Source organism: Sceloporus undulatus, chromosome 5, assembly GCF_019175285.1.
Source record: "Sceloporus undulatus isolate JIND9_A2432 ecotype Alabama chromosome 5, SceUnd_v1.1, whole genome shotgun sequence".
Lineage (NCBI taxonomy): Eukaryota > Metazoa > Chordata > Lepidosauria > Squamata > Phrynosomatidae > Sceloporus > Sceloporus undulatus.
In genome coordinates this window covers 48,487,648-48,506,545 of record NC_056526.1, presented here as the reverse complement: position 1 = coordinate 48,506,545, position 18,898 = coordinate 48,487,648, and the positions used below count along the sequence as shown (strand labels likewise).

Below are 18,898 nucleotides of genomic sequence, written 5' to 3'. Positions count from 1 at the left end.
GGGCAAGCACACCCAGGATTCATCAATGGAATGTGCTAAATTTATTGTGAATAAAATAATGGAAAGCAAACTCTCTTATTATAAAAAAGACAAACATAAGACATCATGCCATCTGGGAAGTTCACATAAAGATTTGAAAACAGGCAAAACAGAAACAGCATAAACGTCAATAAATAAAAAGCACTGAGATTCATGTGAGGGATTTTGAAGCAATTAGCAAACCAAAGGAGGCATCAGTGAGATTGACAGAAAATATGGTATAAACCAGCTCAAATTTAATCATAAGGAAGGGGTTGTGAATAAATAAAATCCCCCACAAAATCTTAATGCAAAGCAGTACCACCAGAGGAAGATGCATTTCGAATCTGGAGCAGAATAGGAAAAGAAAACATATTACCAATCATGTAATTTCTTTACTAGTACAGATGGTGTTACTGGAGCAAGAACAGCTGTATATTCATGCAAATTCTACCAGTGATATTGTTTAAAATTATAAAAATGGATTGTATTATCAAACTGAACAATGATTTTGGCTGAATGAATTGCTCATTCTTGCTAACTTTTGGAATTTTGATGCTTTCTTTCAAGAAAGAAAAAACTACCTCAGTCATTCTGAGTGAGAGGATGTGGAAGACAATAATCTATAATTGTTATAAACATTTCAGTGGCTTCCAAAGGCATCTCAGTTGTAGCTATTAGGAGGAGAATGTTGTGCTTAGATGGATCTCTGTCTTGAGCTAGCAAGGTAATTTTGATGTGCTCATGTGCCTTGTTTTTTTCTTTCTCAGTTGGGGACTGAGGGAAGGGTTCTGAATGACTCCAGTTTATGACAAATATGAACATCTGCAGCAGTTGGCAGCTGAAAGTCTGTTTATTTAAACATTATAGAGCTTCTGACAGATGTCAACTTTTGCTATACCAAGCATGCATGGTAAGGCTGATGTTTCAGTGCTTCATATTTATTCTATAAATCAGACAGAAGTGAAGAGAGTGTTTCAACAGGGATAGTTGTATTTGTCCTCAGTTCCACTGCTTGGCAATAAATAATTGTCTACTTCTGCTCACAAACAATAGAGATGAAAGAAGTATCCATTTTTTTTCCATCTTGGGAAGGTTATCATGTTGTAAAAGATTCACACACAACAGGCTGAAATACCTCCATGTTTTGTTTTAGTTTTTGTTCAAGAGTGCTTAACTCTTTTTGTTGTCCTACATTTTTACAAGATGGTTTTGTGTTTGTGTCCTGGACAAGAATTCTGGGATACCAGAGTTCAAATTCCCCTTCAACCATGGAAACCCACTAAGTGGCCTTGAGCAAGTCACACTCTTTCTACATTATATGAAGGCAAACTTTTCTGCACAAATCTTGCCATGAGAACCCTATGATAGAGTCACCACAAGTTGGAGCCAAAATGAAAGTACATAACAACAACACACCTTCATGCATCATACAATTGTACATATCTAACTTACCAAGACATAGCTATCTTCAATGTATAAGTTCATGAACAACAAGCAGATGACAAGAACTCCTAGAAAAGATACTGCTGATCGCTTTCGTAAACACCTCATTTTGTCCAAATGATGCAGTGTGAATCTCATATGAAGAAAGGCATACAGCTCTTCCTATGGGGAAAAAATGTAGTGAAATTTGATATGGTTTAGGAGTCTAGCTGGAATCATCATTATGTTTACAGTTTTAAAACTACTAGACTCATTCTTTCTTACTGGTGTTTTTTCTTACAAGTGTTCACATATTTTATCAGCTGTTTCAAATCAGTATAGAAGTACATCCCACAGGAAAATTGGAAACGTTGGGGGTAAAAAACTTCATAATCAATGTTTATCTTCTGGCTCATGGTCACTTCTAACTTACATCTGCCAAATTTAATGTTTGCTTTAAATGGTATACTCATTTTATTTATTTATTTTACATGATAGTCAATATGATTCTCTAGAACTGTATGCAATCCATTGGAAGACATTCTGTGAAAACCATAGTAAATTTAATGGAACTTTGATTCAATTTTTTTCTTTTCTTTTCACAACTGTATGCACTGTATTTGAGGGCCAAATTTGATATTACATAGAGTTCCATGTCACTTTGCTCTGTATATTTTTGTTTTCAAACAGACTTTGCAGTCTGACTATCTGCACTATAAAAGTACAGACAGGGAAAGGGCAGTATGACTCTTTTCTGCACGAATCAATTCTTACCCTATTGTTTTTCTCTGAGTAAGGAGAAACAGAAAACACAGGCGGGTTACAGACCGCCGAAAAGTGGTGGTCTGGCTCTACCTCCGCTTGCAGCATTCGGGAGCCGCAGCCTTTAAACCGCGTGGCTCCCGGACGCTGCAGAGAAGGAGCATGGAAATTGCGCTCCTTCTCAGGCCCCGGAAGAGACACCGTGAGGTGCTAGTTGCGCGCTCACGGTGTCATTTCTGGAACGCGACGTGCAGACGCAGCGCGTCCGCTACATCAAGATGGCGGTGGCTGTGTGGAATGGGCGCCACCATTTTGTGCACGCGGAGCGCTTACTAGGGTTAGGGGGGTGCGGAAGCACCGCCCCTTCCTAACCCTAGTACGCGCTCATCACGTACTATATGGCGGTTTGTAACCCACCACAGAATCCCGAAATGCCCAATTCTTCCCCCTGCCCCCCACAGATCGATAGGTCTCAGATCATCATCCTACCCCTGTACAGTTATGGATTCAACACAACATTATATTCATTCTTCTTAAATGTAACTTTCTATCTTCTAGCAAGAGTGCAATTATGAATGGAGGATAAAGAAAGAAAAAGGGTTAAACCCACCCCAGCTGATATTCATGTGTTTGCAGTTTCAGAGGCTATTTTTCAGTTTTGGTTTAAGAAAAGATCAGTGCATTAAAAATATTTGTTGATGATGTTTCACATATAAAGAACACCCTTACAGCTATTTAGAAAGTGTCCCAACTAGATGTTGGTGATTTCATACAGTTAATGCTTCCCTGTGTTATTTAATATGTGTGTGTCCAGTAGTTATCTTCTTTGTTTTGTTGGTATGATGGCTATTGCAGTCTTGCAGGCTAGGTTGCTTGGTAGATGTGACAGAGCTTTCACTGTAGCAACATCCCAACTATGGAACTCTCTCCCAAGGGATGTAATCCTGGATCCATCCTGTTTACATTTCTGGCAGGCAACAAAGACTGTGCTCTTTCATATGGTGCTTTGTCCATGAAATTGGTCTGCCTGTTTTAACCATATGGTTTTAAATTATTTTTAAGGCCAGTTTGTAGTTTAATTCATTATGTTTTGTAATCCCATGTTCATCACCTCTGGTGCCCGAGTGGGCTGAGAGGTGATACATAAATGCTTTCAATGAATGAATGAATATATCATTTTTATGTTAGAAAAAAATCATTGGCATTTTAAGACACACACCTTGTTTTAAATTATATCTCTGCAACATAGAATTTAATGAATGGCCTATCTGGTTGGATCCAGAATGTACTTCCTGTTACCCAAAGATTTGTATCCAAGTACTGGAAAGATAAACATTTACCACGTATTATTCAATAGTCAGAAGGTCTTGTTGCTTTAGCTATTCATAAACGTGTATTTTATAGACATCAACTTCAAGGAAATGTGGTTTTGGAAATATGGTCATCTTACACTAATGCATTTCTTAGCCCATTCCTTAACCATCTTGAATCCCATTATGTATGGGGGGGGGATTAGTGCAACAGTTTTACAGCAATTGCCTTTTCAGTGAAATAACAGGTTTGTTTTCAGGTGGGATTATAGAAGACAACAGTAACACACATGCTTCATAAATCTTATTAGCTTTAGAAGAAATTAGTTCTGGCTCTAAGTGGTGGGCTCCAGCCACCCCTTTGACAGCCAGATTGGGGCTGTGGCTACCGCAGCCGTGGCCCTGATCTGGCCTTTCCAGGGCACAAAAAGGATCTACAAAAAGCAGAAAAGTGCCATGATGCAAAGCGTCGTGTGGTGTAGCACACAGTGTCCCCCTGGGGGTAGAGCTGGGGCATGCATCATGTAGATGTTAGGCCCCGACTCCACCCCCCAGCTGGCCTTTCAGGCTGGTCTGTACAGGTTGTAAGTCAGTGCTGGCCTTAATCTGTTCCATTCACATCCCAAATTCCTATTTTTCCCTATACCTTACTCACTGTGCTACCTGAATCAAGTTACTTCACTATTCTTCCTGGTTGGATGAGCCCTGCAGCAACTTAGAAATTCCTTTATGTATTATAAATGTGAAGTTGTGTGGTGTCTCCTCAATGACTCTAGCTGCATGTTCCCCCCACAAGCCACTTTAAAGAGCTGAAGCATTACTGGAATGTTACATAGAATTTAATGTAATGCTGTAAAAAGTTACTGAGGATTTTTTTAAAAAAGAAGAAGAACTACAGAAATATACAAATGGGAGAAACAGGACAAAAGTCTGTCTGAGTATGATGCCTCCGGCTCTATTGCAAGCCAGATTTGGAAACTGGACTTCTGCTGAATGCTCTTGCACTGATGGTCTAAGGCAAGCCTGGGATCTCATCTCAGTTAATATTTACTGACTGCTTTACCGTGTATTTAGGATGAAACTTCTTGTCCATATTTTAAGAAGATATGGAAGAAGGGATATTGATGAGATAGTGGTTTCTTAATGGTCAGGACAGACATGTAACTATGAAGTTGTTGTTGTGTGCCTTCACATTGTTTCTGACTTATGGCAACCTTAAGGCAAACATATCATGGGGTCTTCTTGGCACAATTTGTTCAGAGGTGGTTTGCCATTGCTTTACCTTGGGTCTGAAAGCATGGTTTTATAGCCAAGCAGGGAATCTTACCCTGCTATCCGGAGTCATAAGTCAACTCTCAAAACACTATGCCATGCTATATAGGCTGCAAATTTTTTAGCTGTTGCAATTCAGACTAGAAGAAAAGTTTAAAATTCAGTGCCATTTCCTAACAAAGTGCCTCTATATTGCAAAATGAGGTTTTGCATAACTTATAACATTTGGATATGATTTAAGTGTTGTTAGGTGCTATGGACAATTAGTTACAGATTTATGATTTGTAATACAGTAGTGTGAAAAGAAAAGAAATACTGGAATATAAATTGTATTTATAAGTATTATATCTGAAAAGGGAATTATCATAAGCAGTGCAAAAGTACAGGATTTTAAAAGCAAGATAGTATACAGATGACACCTAGAATATACTAAAATGGTAATCCACTGGCAGGGTACAGCAATAGATTACCTATGCCTGGAAACTTATTTGTACATTTATAATCACTAGATGGCAGCATTGATGCACAGCAGGTTTCTCAGCTCTCTGTTCTACAGTTTTCCCTTTAAACAACCTAAATGCAACCCCTCACTTTTTTTTGCTAAGCAGACTTAAGGCCAAATCTGACCTAACATTTTCTTTCATGGGGGAATTTATATGAAAAACGTTATATCAGAATTGAAAAACCTTCTGGATTTTTAAAGGAAGAACTGCATAAGAGAGAGAGAGAGAGAAGCTGTTTCTACTTATAAACACTGTTTTAAAATCCAATAACTAGATGGATGCATGTGTAATAGAAAGATAAAATTGGGACTTAATTAATATTTAATTTAATTATTCTGTTCCATTTAGAAAACTGCAAGTACTCACAACAGACTATGCAATGCAGAGAAGACAGGAAAACAAAAACAAAAACCAGAAGACAAAGGGAGTGGTGTGCAGTGAGAATGGAGGAGGCTTACAAGACTGAATTGTTAATTCTGCTCCACATATCTGAAAATGAAGTCATGAGGCATGTTCCCTGTTCAGGCATGAATAAGGTAAATGCTGGGGAATCACACACGAGGAGTGTAAAGTCATCATAATTTGTGGAAGGCTATAAAAACAGGTGGAACATGTGGAAGGGATGAGGCCATATGAGGCTTGTGTGCAGCATCTCCTCATATGTTTAAATAATTCAAGTCTGAGAAAGCCTGGACAGACTTTTTAAAAACCTGCTAAAGTAGGAGAAATATTGTTACTTATTAATTTAGGAGATCTGCATTGGGATAATTTGTTAACTCACCTTTGTCTTTCATATTTGCCAATGAGGTTCCCTGTGATTATAGGTAAAAGCTAGGGAACAACAGCCAAAGTAATGCATTATAGCATGGCTCCACACAGACAGTGTCATTTCCCCTCCACCAGCTGCTGTCAAGCCCCCAAAGGGGCTGCAATTGCTGCCTTGCCAGGGGTGAAGTAAGGGGCAACCAATTCAGATTACATATTAGCAGATGGACTGAGATGGACAGGAGAGAAATGAAAATATGCTCAGGGATGGAATACCCCTCTTTTTCTTCCCCTTTGAGCCCAGACCAACCACATTTTCATGGTCTGAATGACCTTACCCCTCCTTCCCCTTTCCACTGATAAGCAGCAGCAGGCCCTTTGGGCGGGGTGATATTTTGGAAGAGTGTGCAAAAGCCCCATCCAAAAAGGGACACACACACATGTAAACTGCACTTACATGTGTCCATGCCATTAGCAGAATGTTGGCCATCATGTCTGGGACCATTTCACACTACATAACTAAAGTGCCATAATTCTACTTCAGCTATTCCATCTTTTGGAATCCTGTGATAAGCAATATAGGGAGAGTTATTTAGCATTCTCAGCCAGAGCCCTAGTGCCTCATCAAACTCCAAACCACAGAATTCTATAGGATGCAGCCATTGCAATTCAAGTGGAACAATTGCATTGTAACTGGGGCTTTCACACTGGCTGAAGTCATGCAATCATTTCTTAAAAATTGCTAACCATACAGATGTACCAGAAGTCTTGAGGGCAGCTGCTCCTTTCTCCAGTTAATGTCCCATTAGACAAAAAACCATCGGTGCCAACGGGTGTTAATTCTCCTTTCTGGGTTACCCAAGAGTGTAAAATGTACAGAAGAACAGAAGGACATAATTCAAAGAGAAAGGACTATGCTCGATCTGAGTGTAGCATTTTTAGTCTAGCATTTCCTTCCCATAGCAGTCAACCAGATGCTTCCCAGAAATCCCAAAGCAGGATATAAGCAGAATTAAAAACAGCACACGTCCATTCATATTCTTCAGCACCTCAGATCTAGAAAAACCTTGTTTCTGAAACGGTCATATAGCCATCATAGTAAGAGACTATGATGAGTACGTAAATAGTCACTGATAGCCTTGTTCACCATGAATGTTGTGTCTAATCCCTTTCCATGTTGGTACCTGTCATTGTTTGTCATTGTGGCAGTCTAACTCTATCCTGTAGGAAGAAGCTCTTCCTATTGTCTGTTTGTAATCACCCACAGTTCAGTTTCATTGGATGGCTCTGGAAGTATGAGAGATAAAATCTTCCCTCTCTCCATTTTCCCTCTCTCCACATCATACATAATTGTATACAGCTTTATCATGTTACCCTCTTACTCATCCTCCCTCCTTTTAAAGCCACAGACATTGTAACCTTCCCTCTAAGTGGCATCGCTCCAACTCCTTCACCATTTGGTTGCTGTTTCCCTGCTACTCTCTCATTTTTAAAGTTTGCTACCTAGGGGACTTTTCACACTGTATTATGGCATAATACTCCACTTTATCGTAGATTCATAGGGGCTCGACAGACCGCCCTGAAAGGGGGGGCAGGAGCTGCCCATTTTTGCTCCTGAGGGAGTCCGCAGCAACCAAACCATGTGGGCTCCTCTGCACCAAAAAGAACTTGCTAAAAACAGGTTCTTCTTGGTGCACATGGCCACCACTATGGGTGTGCTGTTGGCGCACTGTTGTATGTCGATGATGCAAGCGCAGTGCTGCAATGTGTGGATGCTGTTATATAGTAGAAAGAGCTACTGATTCCTGTGGAGAAACTCTCATGGAGCCTTTGCATTATTAAATAAACTGGGCAGCAAATGAAAAGATGTGCGTTTTTTCTCCCTCCTCATGACATTATTCACTTTTGTTCTCTTTAGGTTGTAAAAGTGTGGGAGAATATGATAAAAGTGTCATAAAAGTGTCCCATTTGCCAAGAGGGAAACATCTCTTTGGCAAAAATGATGTTTTTACCATGCTCTCCCATGCTTTTACAACTTGAAGAGAACTAACATCATGCTGAGGGAGGAAAAGAAATGTGTGTCTTTTTGTTTGCTTGCCAGGTTTGTTTAATAAGTGATAAGGTTCATGGATATAGTATGTAAGCAAGAGGCAAAGCATAATTATTTATTCTTTTGCTTTCTTTCCTACTTAATGTGGTGAATTTTGTGCACTGGAAATATCTACTTTTAAAAAAATGAATTGATGCACAAGAGGAGTTGTGCTTACTTTAATATAAATAACAATTGGTTTGCCCCAGAGTGACTTGTTGGCATAAGTTTATTCCTGACCTAGGTCATCATTAGTCAGTGTGGTATAATCGTTTGAGTGTTTGACTATGATTTTGGAACACCATATTTCAAATCCCTGCTCACCCATAGAAATCCACTGGTTGACCTTGGACAAGCCACACTCTGAGAGGAAGCCAATGGCAAACATCATTTGAATCAATCCTGCCATAAAGATCCTAAAATTTGTTTACCATAAGAAGACTTAAAGGCATAAAACAACATCAAAAAGGCCCATTGTGTAATGGTGCAATAAACTGCCAGCCCCAGGTACCCTTATTCACCAGACTTACTCAAAGGGAAAATATGCAAAACGCAATTTAGACTAGTAGTACAACATATACATTAACAATGCTTCTTTCTCTGAAGATACCAGCCACAGATGCTGGCGAAACATCAGGAAGAAACTATGCTAGAACATGGCCACATAGCCCGAAAACCCCACAAAAAACTATGGATGCCAGCCATGAAAGCCTTCGACTTCACAATGCTTCCTTCTGTTTTTTGGCTTAGCAGTCTCATTGTTTTTTTTTTAAAAAGGCTTTGCTTGTAAACCATTAGAGATGGAAAACATGAAGATCATGTGACAGTAATGTGCACTATTTGCCACCTTTGTGTCACTCTAAAGATATATCATTAAATATTATGGTTTATTCTGTTTGGCAAAGGGAATTGCAGATAGCAGCTGACCTCATCCTCATCAATCACATATAAGGAAGACCTTTCTCCTGGATGCAATATCTGAATACGATTCAGTGCTGGCACGTTACTCGGAACCGTTGCTTCCTCTGATCTGGTCTGCTAACTACTCCCTTTTGCCACATTTTTACAGCCATTAGAATAGCTCTGTCTATGTTGTCCTGTATGATATCAAAATGTGGAGGATTTAGAAGTATAAATCACACCCTAGGGCAGAACTGTCAGGCTCTATTGGCTTGGATAACATATGATGACACTTTTAACATATTGGAATTCACAGATGTGCCTCCCCAGGTTGTTTCTAGGAAATATTTGCTTTGTTGACATAATTATACTCAGAAACAATGGTGTCTTTTTTCCAGAACATTTTAAAAGACTCTCTTCAGACTTCTCCATGAACAGATAACTGTCATGAACATTTTGTATTTATTTCATTTAAGTGTTTTTCAACTTATAATTTGCCTTTATACCAAAAGACCCGCTTAACAGCTTGCAGCGATACTGGACTAAACATTCTTCTGTTTCATTTTTCAGGTTTAAAGACTGGTCGGAATCATGTTGGGAATTTACATCTTTATAAGTAGACTTGTATGGACAGGAATTAGAATTGTGCAGTTATGTAACATCTATATTCAGCATAGGGCTGCTGTTAACATTACTATGTAGCAGAGCCAACAAAGTGCCTGAGGCACAACGGAATGGGTACACAGCAAGACAGATATGCACAACATCAGTCCTGACACACATTGCATTTGTTTCAATGCATTGTGCACCAATGCACAATGGTCACTTTTTCTGGTGTCCTGTTATACACCTTTGCAATTCAGTAAGAGGTTTTGTTAGCATCTCTGCTACATATGTATATGTAAAGTTATAATATGTAATCTAAGATGTGATATTGTGTGTGTGTGTGTGTGTGTGTGTGTGTGTGAGGAGTGTAGAAATGTTTTCAAGAAAGGGGAAAAATTTGAACAAAATATCCCATGCATGATTTCTCTGTGTCCTGTGGCTCCTTTGCCTTTTTCTTTATTCTACTTATTGCCACCTTCTAATTTTTGGACCAGTCATATAAACAATCCTAGGCCTAAAACAGATGGACCAACTAGAGTGGAAAGAGACTGCGCCAGTGCTGTTTGTACCAGGACAACAGCATGTGCCTGGTTCCAATCCAGGCCGCCGCTGTGGTCCTGAACCACTCACTCCTTCTTGGCCCAGGTCTTTGAAAATAATGTAACCTCTGCACAGCTTCAGGCTATGTCAGGCCATGTGTCATGTAAACAGCATGCCCCCAACACAACCTGAAGCTGCATCATTTTGCCTATGTGTTTTGGGCCTTAGTTGATTAGGATAATGCAGCAAGAAAGATGATGTTGCAGATTGGCTATATGATGATAGCCCTATTCAGTGGATGTTGAATTGGGTATTAGATTCTTTTATCTGTGAGCTGGCTTTATAAATAAACAAATGAATAAACAAACAAAAAAAAAACACAAATGATTATACACAGCCCTCTCTCCTCTTTCCACATTTTTGCCACTTTTCTCTTAGAGAATGACTTTGTAAATAAAAATCCCCTCTCCATGCGTGGAGGCTGTCCACAAGATTTGAAATTCTAGCAAACTGATTATCTTGGTTCCATGAAGAAACTCAATGAATAGAATAGTCTCTTCATAAAGTTATTAACACTAAAAATATGCATGATGAGTGGTTTGGGTTAAAACACTCCCTATCATCATATGCTTAGGCTGAGATTCTTCTGTCCTCTTCCTCTACTGCTTTGACTTTTTCAACGAGTGCATTCCACCCCATTAGTAATCACAAGTAGCCAAGAGGCATCTGGGAAATGCCTACTTGTGGGTCCAGAACTTGGAGAAGAAAGGATAATCTTTAGACTCACTCACTGGAAATCTGTGAGGGGAAAGCCTTCTCTTTTCTCCTGGCTGTGTAACCACCTTGGCCACTGATTTGTTGTGGAGGAAAAATATCATTTGTGATGGAGGGATTTTTACAGTATACATATAGTAGCATATGTACAGGAGAGTCATGCCAGTGTTATGTCACCAACAGGATTCCAGACTAAGGGGCAGAAGAGATGGGAAGGAAAAAGCAGTTTGAACCTGCATTTTCTTGAAGTGGGTTGAAACCCCCCAGTCTGCATTGAAGGCTCCCAAGGTGGCCTGAATATGCATGGCTTGACCACATCAAGCCATGCTGCTGGGTAATTTTTTTGGTCACCTCCCCAACATCCATGTACACCATGCACAAACACACTGGTGAAGACTGCCTGCTGCCTAGATGCCATCCTTTTGGATGGCTGCCCCTTTGAATGGCCACACAGTCACACCTGTGATCCTTCACCAGTATAGGGCATCGGAGCATCGATGTACCCAGTAAAACACTGACAAAGCAAAACCATGCCCCCTTGCATGCCCCCTTCATCTCTCTTCACCCCATGGAGTCCCCCTCTTGGACTGTCTGGTTTGTGTATGCTGTAATTACATCTATGTTTTTTGAATTGGCCCCTCGACCACTTAGGTACACTGGATGCATCCCTTTTTAATGTGCACCTGCACCCATGCTTTTATATGCAGCTTTAGGTTTAGGATTAGGATGGATTGTCCTTCAGAACTTCTTTGATGTTGAGGCATTTATATATAGGGTTGAAGGTGTGCATTTTCTGGGCTAAATTGGAATATTTCTTTTTAGCCCTGGAGTGCAGCTTAATTCTGGTTTCCAGCTGCTTTAGAGGTGTTCATCATCTAAATGTCCCACCTTCAAAGTGGTTTGAAACCACTTTATTTTGCCCATATGTTTCACTCCTTAGCTTGCAAAACAACGTAGCTTATGAACAGACCTGACTTTACTGAAGGAAATCAAACTCAACTACAGAAACAGTGCTTGTACTTGGTTAATTCAGTCTCATGCATGATCCCAGCTAATCAAGGTTCATAACAATTCTGTGTAGTCAATTGTGACTGGGTATGTAATGATGTCAGACAAAGCCAACTGAAACAGGAACAGAAGAAGAAATGATAATATAAATGAGGAAGCCAATATTTTCATGGACACTAACAAAAAATAAGCAAAAGATAAGAGCCTTTTTGATGGAGTTGAACAATTTCACAATACTTTTGCTTAGTCCTCCTTAATCACCAGCTGAAGAAACACTTATGGTTGCAGTTTTAAGCATAATTACATTTAAACAATCATAGTCAACATAATGAAGGTTAATTTGATGCAAATATGGTTAGAAATGGGCTGCAAAACAGTATTGAACATTATTTAAATATCAAAATGTTTAAAAACATACCAAAAACATGGCATCATAAAAAGCTGGCACTAACTTGTATTCATCAACATCAAATGCCATCCTTCCTTTAGAAAAACACCAAGGGGCCATTTAATTCCTTGTGAATTTGATAGTGCTTAGCATTTTCCTCTTCCTGAAAAAGTATCAACCTACTGCATGTTTCAGCTGATATGATTGCCTTTCTTCATGCTTGCCAAATTTATATTTCTACTTTTGCTCTTAAAAGTCTGCACATCATGCCCTCAGGATTATGTACTATTGCCTTCATCAACTGAGAACTCCAGACAAAGAAAAGATCTCCTTTAGAAAAACCCCAGCAAAACAACAAATCTTTTACAAGGATAGTATTAAGTTTTATGTGAAGGTCTTGAAATCAGTCTCAGCATATGCTACAATTTCCACCCCTCTCCAAGACACACATAAACCTCCAAAATTAGTACATATATTTCAAGGTATTCCTGGTATCAAACTCTGTGATCATGTGGCCAGCATGATTGCACAGAATGCTGTTTACCTTCTCACCAGAGTGGTACCTGTTTATCTACTTGCATTTGCATGCTTTCAAACTGCTAGGTTGGCAGAAGCTGGGACTAGTGATGGGAACTCACTCCATCATGCAGCACTCAGGCCTCAAACTGCCAACCTGCTAATCTTGCAATCAACAGAGTCAGCATCTTAACCACTTGAGCCACCACATCCCACCTCAGCAGAGAGGAACAAAGTGTTTCAGTTAATTTTTAGCAGTTCCTAGATCAAATTTACATAATGGAATGCTTGATTTCACCCTCATTTACTTGTATTGGCTATGATAGATCAGTTCCAGGGACGTAGCCAAGGGGGGGGGGTCCTTGGGGTCCAGACCCCCCCTTCCATTAGAAAAATGAATGGTGTGTGCAGCTGAGCCGCTGCACCCAAGCCCCATTATAATGGTGGCACTTAGTCTGGAAACCCCCCCCCCTTCCTAAAATCCTGGCTACATCCTTGTCAGTTCCATGACTTGTAAGCAACAGTTATTTAAGCATTTTCAAGCTAGTGAAAATTTGAATGGAGTGGCAGTACCAAGGATACTCTGGAAGGAAGCACCAATGATTGTTTTGCTGTATGTGAAGGCTGTAACCCAACACACAGAGACAAACAAACAAGCTCTAGTGAACACAATGGGATGGAGTAAACAACTGTAGTCTTCTGCTGAACCATTTATAGTTATTTAGTCTTTTACCTATCAAGCAACATTTCTCCATACAATTTACTCAGGAAATATTGTAATAGAAACTCAATATTTATAATGCTATAGAATTTCTAAAGTGTTCAGTATTAGAGACAGAAAAATATTAATGAAAACTCATCTCATGTATTTGCATATATTGATGCAGCACCAGGAAGTGATTTGCACAGGAAAATATACTAGTAGCTGGTGGACAGTGTAAGTTGAAGGGAACTATTTCCTCAGAATTGAGAAAATAACTCAGAACTATTCGGATCAATCATGCTTTCAAATTTTATTTTGTAGGCAATAAGAAAATCTCTTGGGAAGGTTTCTGTTCCTTTTTCCTTTACTAAGAATTCAAGTGCCTGGGAGAAATGCATATCTTGGGGACCTTATTAATTGGGACAGTGATATTTCAGCATTGACGAAGTGGCAGAGAAAAAGGGGGAAAAGCCTTATATCATTATCATAATCATATTCATCATTTCAATTTAATAGGCCCTTTCCTCTTGTTTTTGTTTTTAAAAAAACTCATCACTGTCTTACATTGAAATAAATGCAAAAGTTAAAAACAAGAATCATAAAAACAACATATTTGTAATGTGAAGCACATCTTTCTCCAAGGATGGCACATTGGAGAGATAATAAATTGCCAAATACTGATACTAGACCTCCAAATCACTACCACCAGACTAGCAGGAAATAAAGAAAGGAAGAGGAACATTCTAATCTCATGATGCCACAAGTAATGTTGATGTTCAATCTCAGAAGCTCATATCAAGCCAGGATGCCGATTTTAATTCTTTAATTTAGGGATAGAAATAATGCTCAAAAATATTGGAGAAAATGTTTTTCTTGAGTATTGGGAAACCCTAACAAGATGAAACTTGGATTGATGGCAATCTTCACAATTCTGCACAAAATCTGTCTCCTTTTTGGCTGAAGACAGTATTTTTTGCAAAAAATACAACATTTAAATAGTATTTCTGTGAAGAATTGCTTTTCTTATGTGTGGAAAATGCTCCTTGAACAGAAAATGTTTTTTTCGGGAGGGGGGGGGGGGGGATAAAAACCTAATCTGAATTTTGTGTAGAATTAGTCTCCAACTACAGCATTTACTATGCAGGAAAAAAATTCTGAGCAGAAATAGCCATTTGCCATCCAGAAAGTGTTATTTGCACAAAAATACAACTGGAGAATTTTGCAGAGAGTAAGTCTAGATCTGTGAATAATTTTTGAAAGTCCATAGTTTTCAAAGACTTTCTGACAACACTGAAAGAAAAATTGCTAGAATTATTCATTACCTCCTTCAACAACAAAATTAGCAAAATACTGCTTCCTTGTTTTAATTACAAGGGAGGCATTGCCAGTTTGGTGCAGGTATGAATGGAGTACCCTAAATGACAAGTAGCTGCCCCATTTTTCATTTAAACACTATATAGCAGCCATGGCGAACTCATGGCATGTGTGCCAAAGACAGCATGTGGAGACCTCGCTGTGGGGATTCAAGTCTCTTGCTGTTGGTGGGAGGAAAGAGGGAGGGAGAGACATGAGGAAAGTGGAAGAGGAGGAGAAGAAGGAAGCAGCGGCAGCGGTCCTGTGCCACCAGACACCAGCCTGCCAGTGAAAGCTTGGAGGGAGGGAGAGAGGGAGGGAGAGGAGGAGGAGAAGAAGGAGGAGGAAGAGGAAGTGGCAGCATGCCTCCAGCCACCTGCCCACTGCTGGTGGAAGCTGGGAGGGAGGAAGAGGAGGAGGACGAGGAGGAGAAGGAAGAGAAGGAGGAAAAGAAAGCGCTGGCACCAGCCCCATGCCTCCAGCAACCCACCCGCCACTGGTGAGAGGAGGGAAGAAGAGGAAGATGAGGAAAAGGAAGCAGTGGCAGTGCATGGTTTCATCAGAGGGGGATTTGCTATTGCTAGCCTAAGGCTGAGATATTGAGTCTCTGTGAGTGTGTGTCTGTGTGTGTCTGTCTGTCTTCAAGTCATTCCTGGCAACCCTATAATGGGGTTTTCTTGGCATATTTTGTCAGAGGTGGGTTTTCTATTGCTAGCTTGAAGCTGAGAGAGTCTGCCTTGGGTTTGTCCCCTGGACATCCTGCCCTTCAGAAGTCCTGCCCCTGGAAGTCCCCCGGCTAGCATCAGTTGACACCCAATGAGGGAACACCACTGAATTTGAGCACTTTGTTCTAAAAGGTTCACCAGCACCGCTATATAGGATGCATCCACAATGCAGAAATAATCCAGGTTGACACCACTTTAAATGCCATGGAAATCTGGAAATTTTAGTTTTCTGTGGCATCTATCAGAAAGCTCTTTTGTCTCATCATACTACAATTTTCAGAATCAAATCCATTAAAATGTTAGATGAAAACATGCATATAAAGACAATTAAAAACTGGCATTGTTGAGTGTTTATTGTAAATAAAGACAAAGCTTCAAACTGGTTAGAGTGGTTTGAAATAATTTTTAAAAAGATATAACACTTTGAAATATTAGCAACACAGGGAAAGCCAACGGAACATTCTTATCTCTAGACTAGGGGTACTGTGGCTATAGGGAAAGGCGGAATATCACATGCTGGATATAGAATTTTATTGTAAATCAGAAAGCACATAATAAAATGAACTAGGAATGAGATAAGAAACATAATGCATGTCTATTACTGCATCCACACTGCAGAAATAATCCAAGTTGACACCACTTTAACTGCTATGGTTCAATAATATGGAATTCTCAGAGATGACAGTGTTCATATGTCAGCTTCCATTCTATCTTTATTTTAGGTACATTGAACATTTAAAGTATCAAGCCTAAGAAATGAGTCACTCCAAAATGGATCATCATAACACCTTGTCAAGGCTTTTCAAACTTTAGTTTTAAAATTGCTCAACAACCTTTTAAAGTGACAGCAATCAGATTCTATGCTGGGTTTATCTGGAATGTACCACTGCATCTTGTTCTACTATTATAAATCTCAGCTAAAAGAAGGAGAGTTATACTCTGGAACAAGGCCTTCGATGTGTAGACAGACTCATGTCCCAAACACACAATGAAAAAAAAAAGGATCTAGAAAATAAAGCTGTAGTATATAACACAAATACTATTGCAGATCAAATAGCTGCATCATTTGTGCCAGCAGTAAATATGCATGTTGGGAAGCCAGACTACAATAGGATCTGCACTCAAAGAGTACTGTAGTTTGTTACAGCCTTTTCAGATGTGAATGAGCACAAAATGTCTACATTTTTAATGTTACATGTAAAGTGATTATTTATTATAAGGACTTCCTGATATCTATCAATTCTCAGCCTTTGCAGTCACTCCACTAGGAGAGTCTGTAGCTCTGTTTCTCACAAGACAGGAAGTTTTCTGGGAAAGCTATCATAATAGCCCTGGATTTTAATTCCCACTCAATGTATCCTTTAGGGCTTTTTGCCAAATTTTCTTGGTGTGTACAGTTATAATTATATCAGAAAGGATTAAGAGTTCTTCATCATCTCTTTCTTCAGAATGACCACTTTACCTTCAGTATGGAGATCTAATGTAGGGATGCAAAGAATATTAAAGGACAATCCTTGACTGATGGGAATCTTTGCAATTTGGCACTGCACGAAACTTGAAGATGTATTTAAAAAAACAAACAGAAGCACTGTTTTCTGTGTAGGAAACCACAATTTATGTGCAGAAAATATATCTCTTTACAAATATTTTCTCCACAGAGAATGCTGTTTTCTGTGCAGAAATCCCTTTTCTGTGCAAAAAGCTATGTGTGAATTTTGTGCAGAATAAGTCACAAGCTACAGTTAGTCTTTTAAAACTGTACAGCTGTCAAAGACTTTCTTGCAACACAAAGAAAATTTCACCAGGGAGAAATGTAAGGTACTACACTTAGGCAGAAAAACTGAAACAGAGATGGGAGACACCTGGCTTGACAACAGTACATTTGAAAGGGATCTAGGAGTCCTAATAAACCACAAGTTGAACATGAATCAACAGCTAAAAAATGCAGCAGCTAAAAAAGCCAATGTGACTCTACGCTGCATCAATAGAGGTATAGTGTCTAGATAGAGGGAAGTAATAGTAGCACTCTATTCTGCTTTGATCAGAATACTGTGTCCAGTTCTGGGCATCATATTTCAAAAAGGAGAGGTACCTGCACTCTTGGGCAGAGAAGGCTGAAGACCTTGTAAAAAACTACAAATCCCAGTATTCCATAGGAAGGAGCTACAGCACTTAAAGTGGGGTCAAACTGCATTATTTCTACAGTGGAGATGTGCCTTAACTCCTAAACCTTTGTTCTTCTGAAATGATGAAAGGGCTGGAAACCATGCTGCATGAGGAGTGACCTAGGGACCTAGGGAGCTGGATATGTTTAGACTGGAGAAGAACGATTAAGAGGTGATAACATGGTCCTGTTTAAATATTTGAAGGGATGTTGGAACAATGGATGCAAGCTACAGAAAAAGAGATGCCACCTAAATATTAGGAGGTACTTCCTGACAGTAAGGGCTGTTCGACAGTGGAACAAACTCCCTCAGAGAGTAGTGGAGTCTCCTTCTTTGAAGGTCTTTAAACAGAGGCTGGATGGCCATCTGTTGGGGGTGTTTTGATTGTGAGTTTCTGCATGGCAGAGAGTTGGACTGGATGGCCCTTGTGCTCTCTTCCAATTCTATGATTCTATAGGGCGAAGCAGGCTGGTGGATTGGAGTGACCTCTGGCCACTCCAGCCTCAATTTGCCACCAAACAACTGGGGACTGTGGCAACTGCACAGCCCACTCTGAAAGCATCCATTTTATAATTATATATCTCTTAATCATGAATAAACTGAGGCATTCCTAACATGGTCCATCTGATTGGATAGTAGTCAATCAAGTGGCATCTGTTCAATATATTTAATATTTATTGGATTAATAAGTCTAGTGTATATAACCTATTATTCTTGAAGAGACACCACCAGAATGCATTTGGTAGGCATTGCATTTACACAGAATTGAATATATTCTGCATTTAACAACTATGGAATGTAGGAAGCACTTGAAAGCAATTTATATTCCATTATGTGGCTTGGAATTCATGAAAACACATTGCCCAATAAGTTTTCATAGCAAAATAAACTAATTTTCAAATCTCTGTACTGACCTAGAGCAAATTGTCAGTTTTCAAATACCCCATTTTTTTGGGAGGGGGGTTGAATTCTTTTATTGATCAGGAAGCTTCTGTCAGGGCATTCAATGAGAGGTCTTAATGAAAAACTTATTTTAAAAAAAGATTAATAATATAGTCAGTGGAAACCAATTTTCA

General features: G+C 39.4%; 1 protein-coding gene across 4 annotated transcripts in view; it reads right to left on the bottom strand.

Annotated features, from left to right (window-relative positions):
- MGAT4C (MGAT4 family member C) overlaps positions 1 to 18,898 on the bottom strand; it is a 472,680-nt gene that overhangs the window by 9,740 nt on the left and 444,042 nt on the right. For all 4 annotated transcript variants that reach the window (XM_042466466.1, XM_042466465.1, XM_042466467.1 and 1 more), the window contains one exon: positions 1,474 to 1,626. In XM_042466466.1, the coding sequence (XP_042322400.1) occupies positions 1,474 to 1,626 (153 nt within the window). The remainder of the gene's footprint in view (positions 1 to 1,473; positions 1,627 to 18,898) is intronic.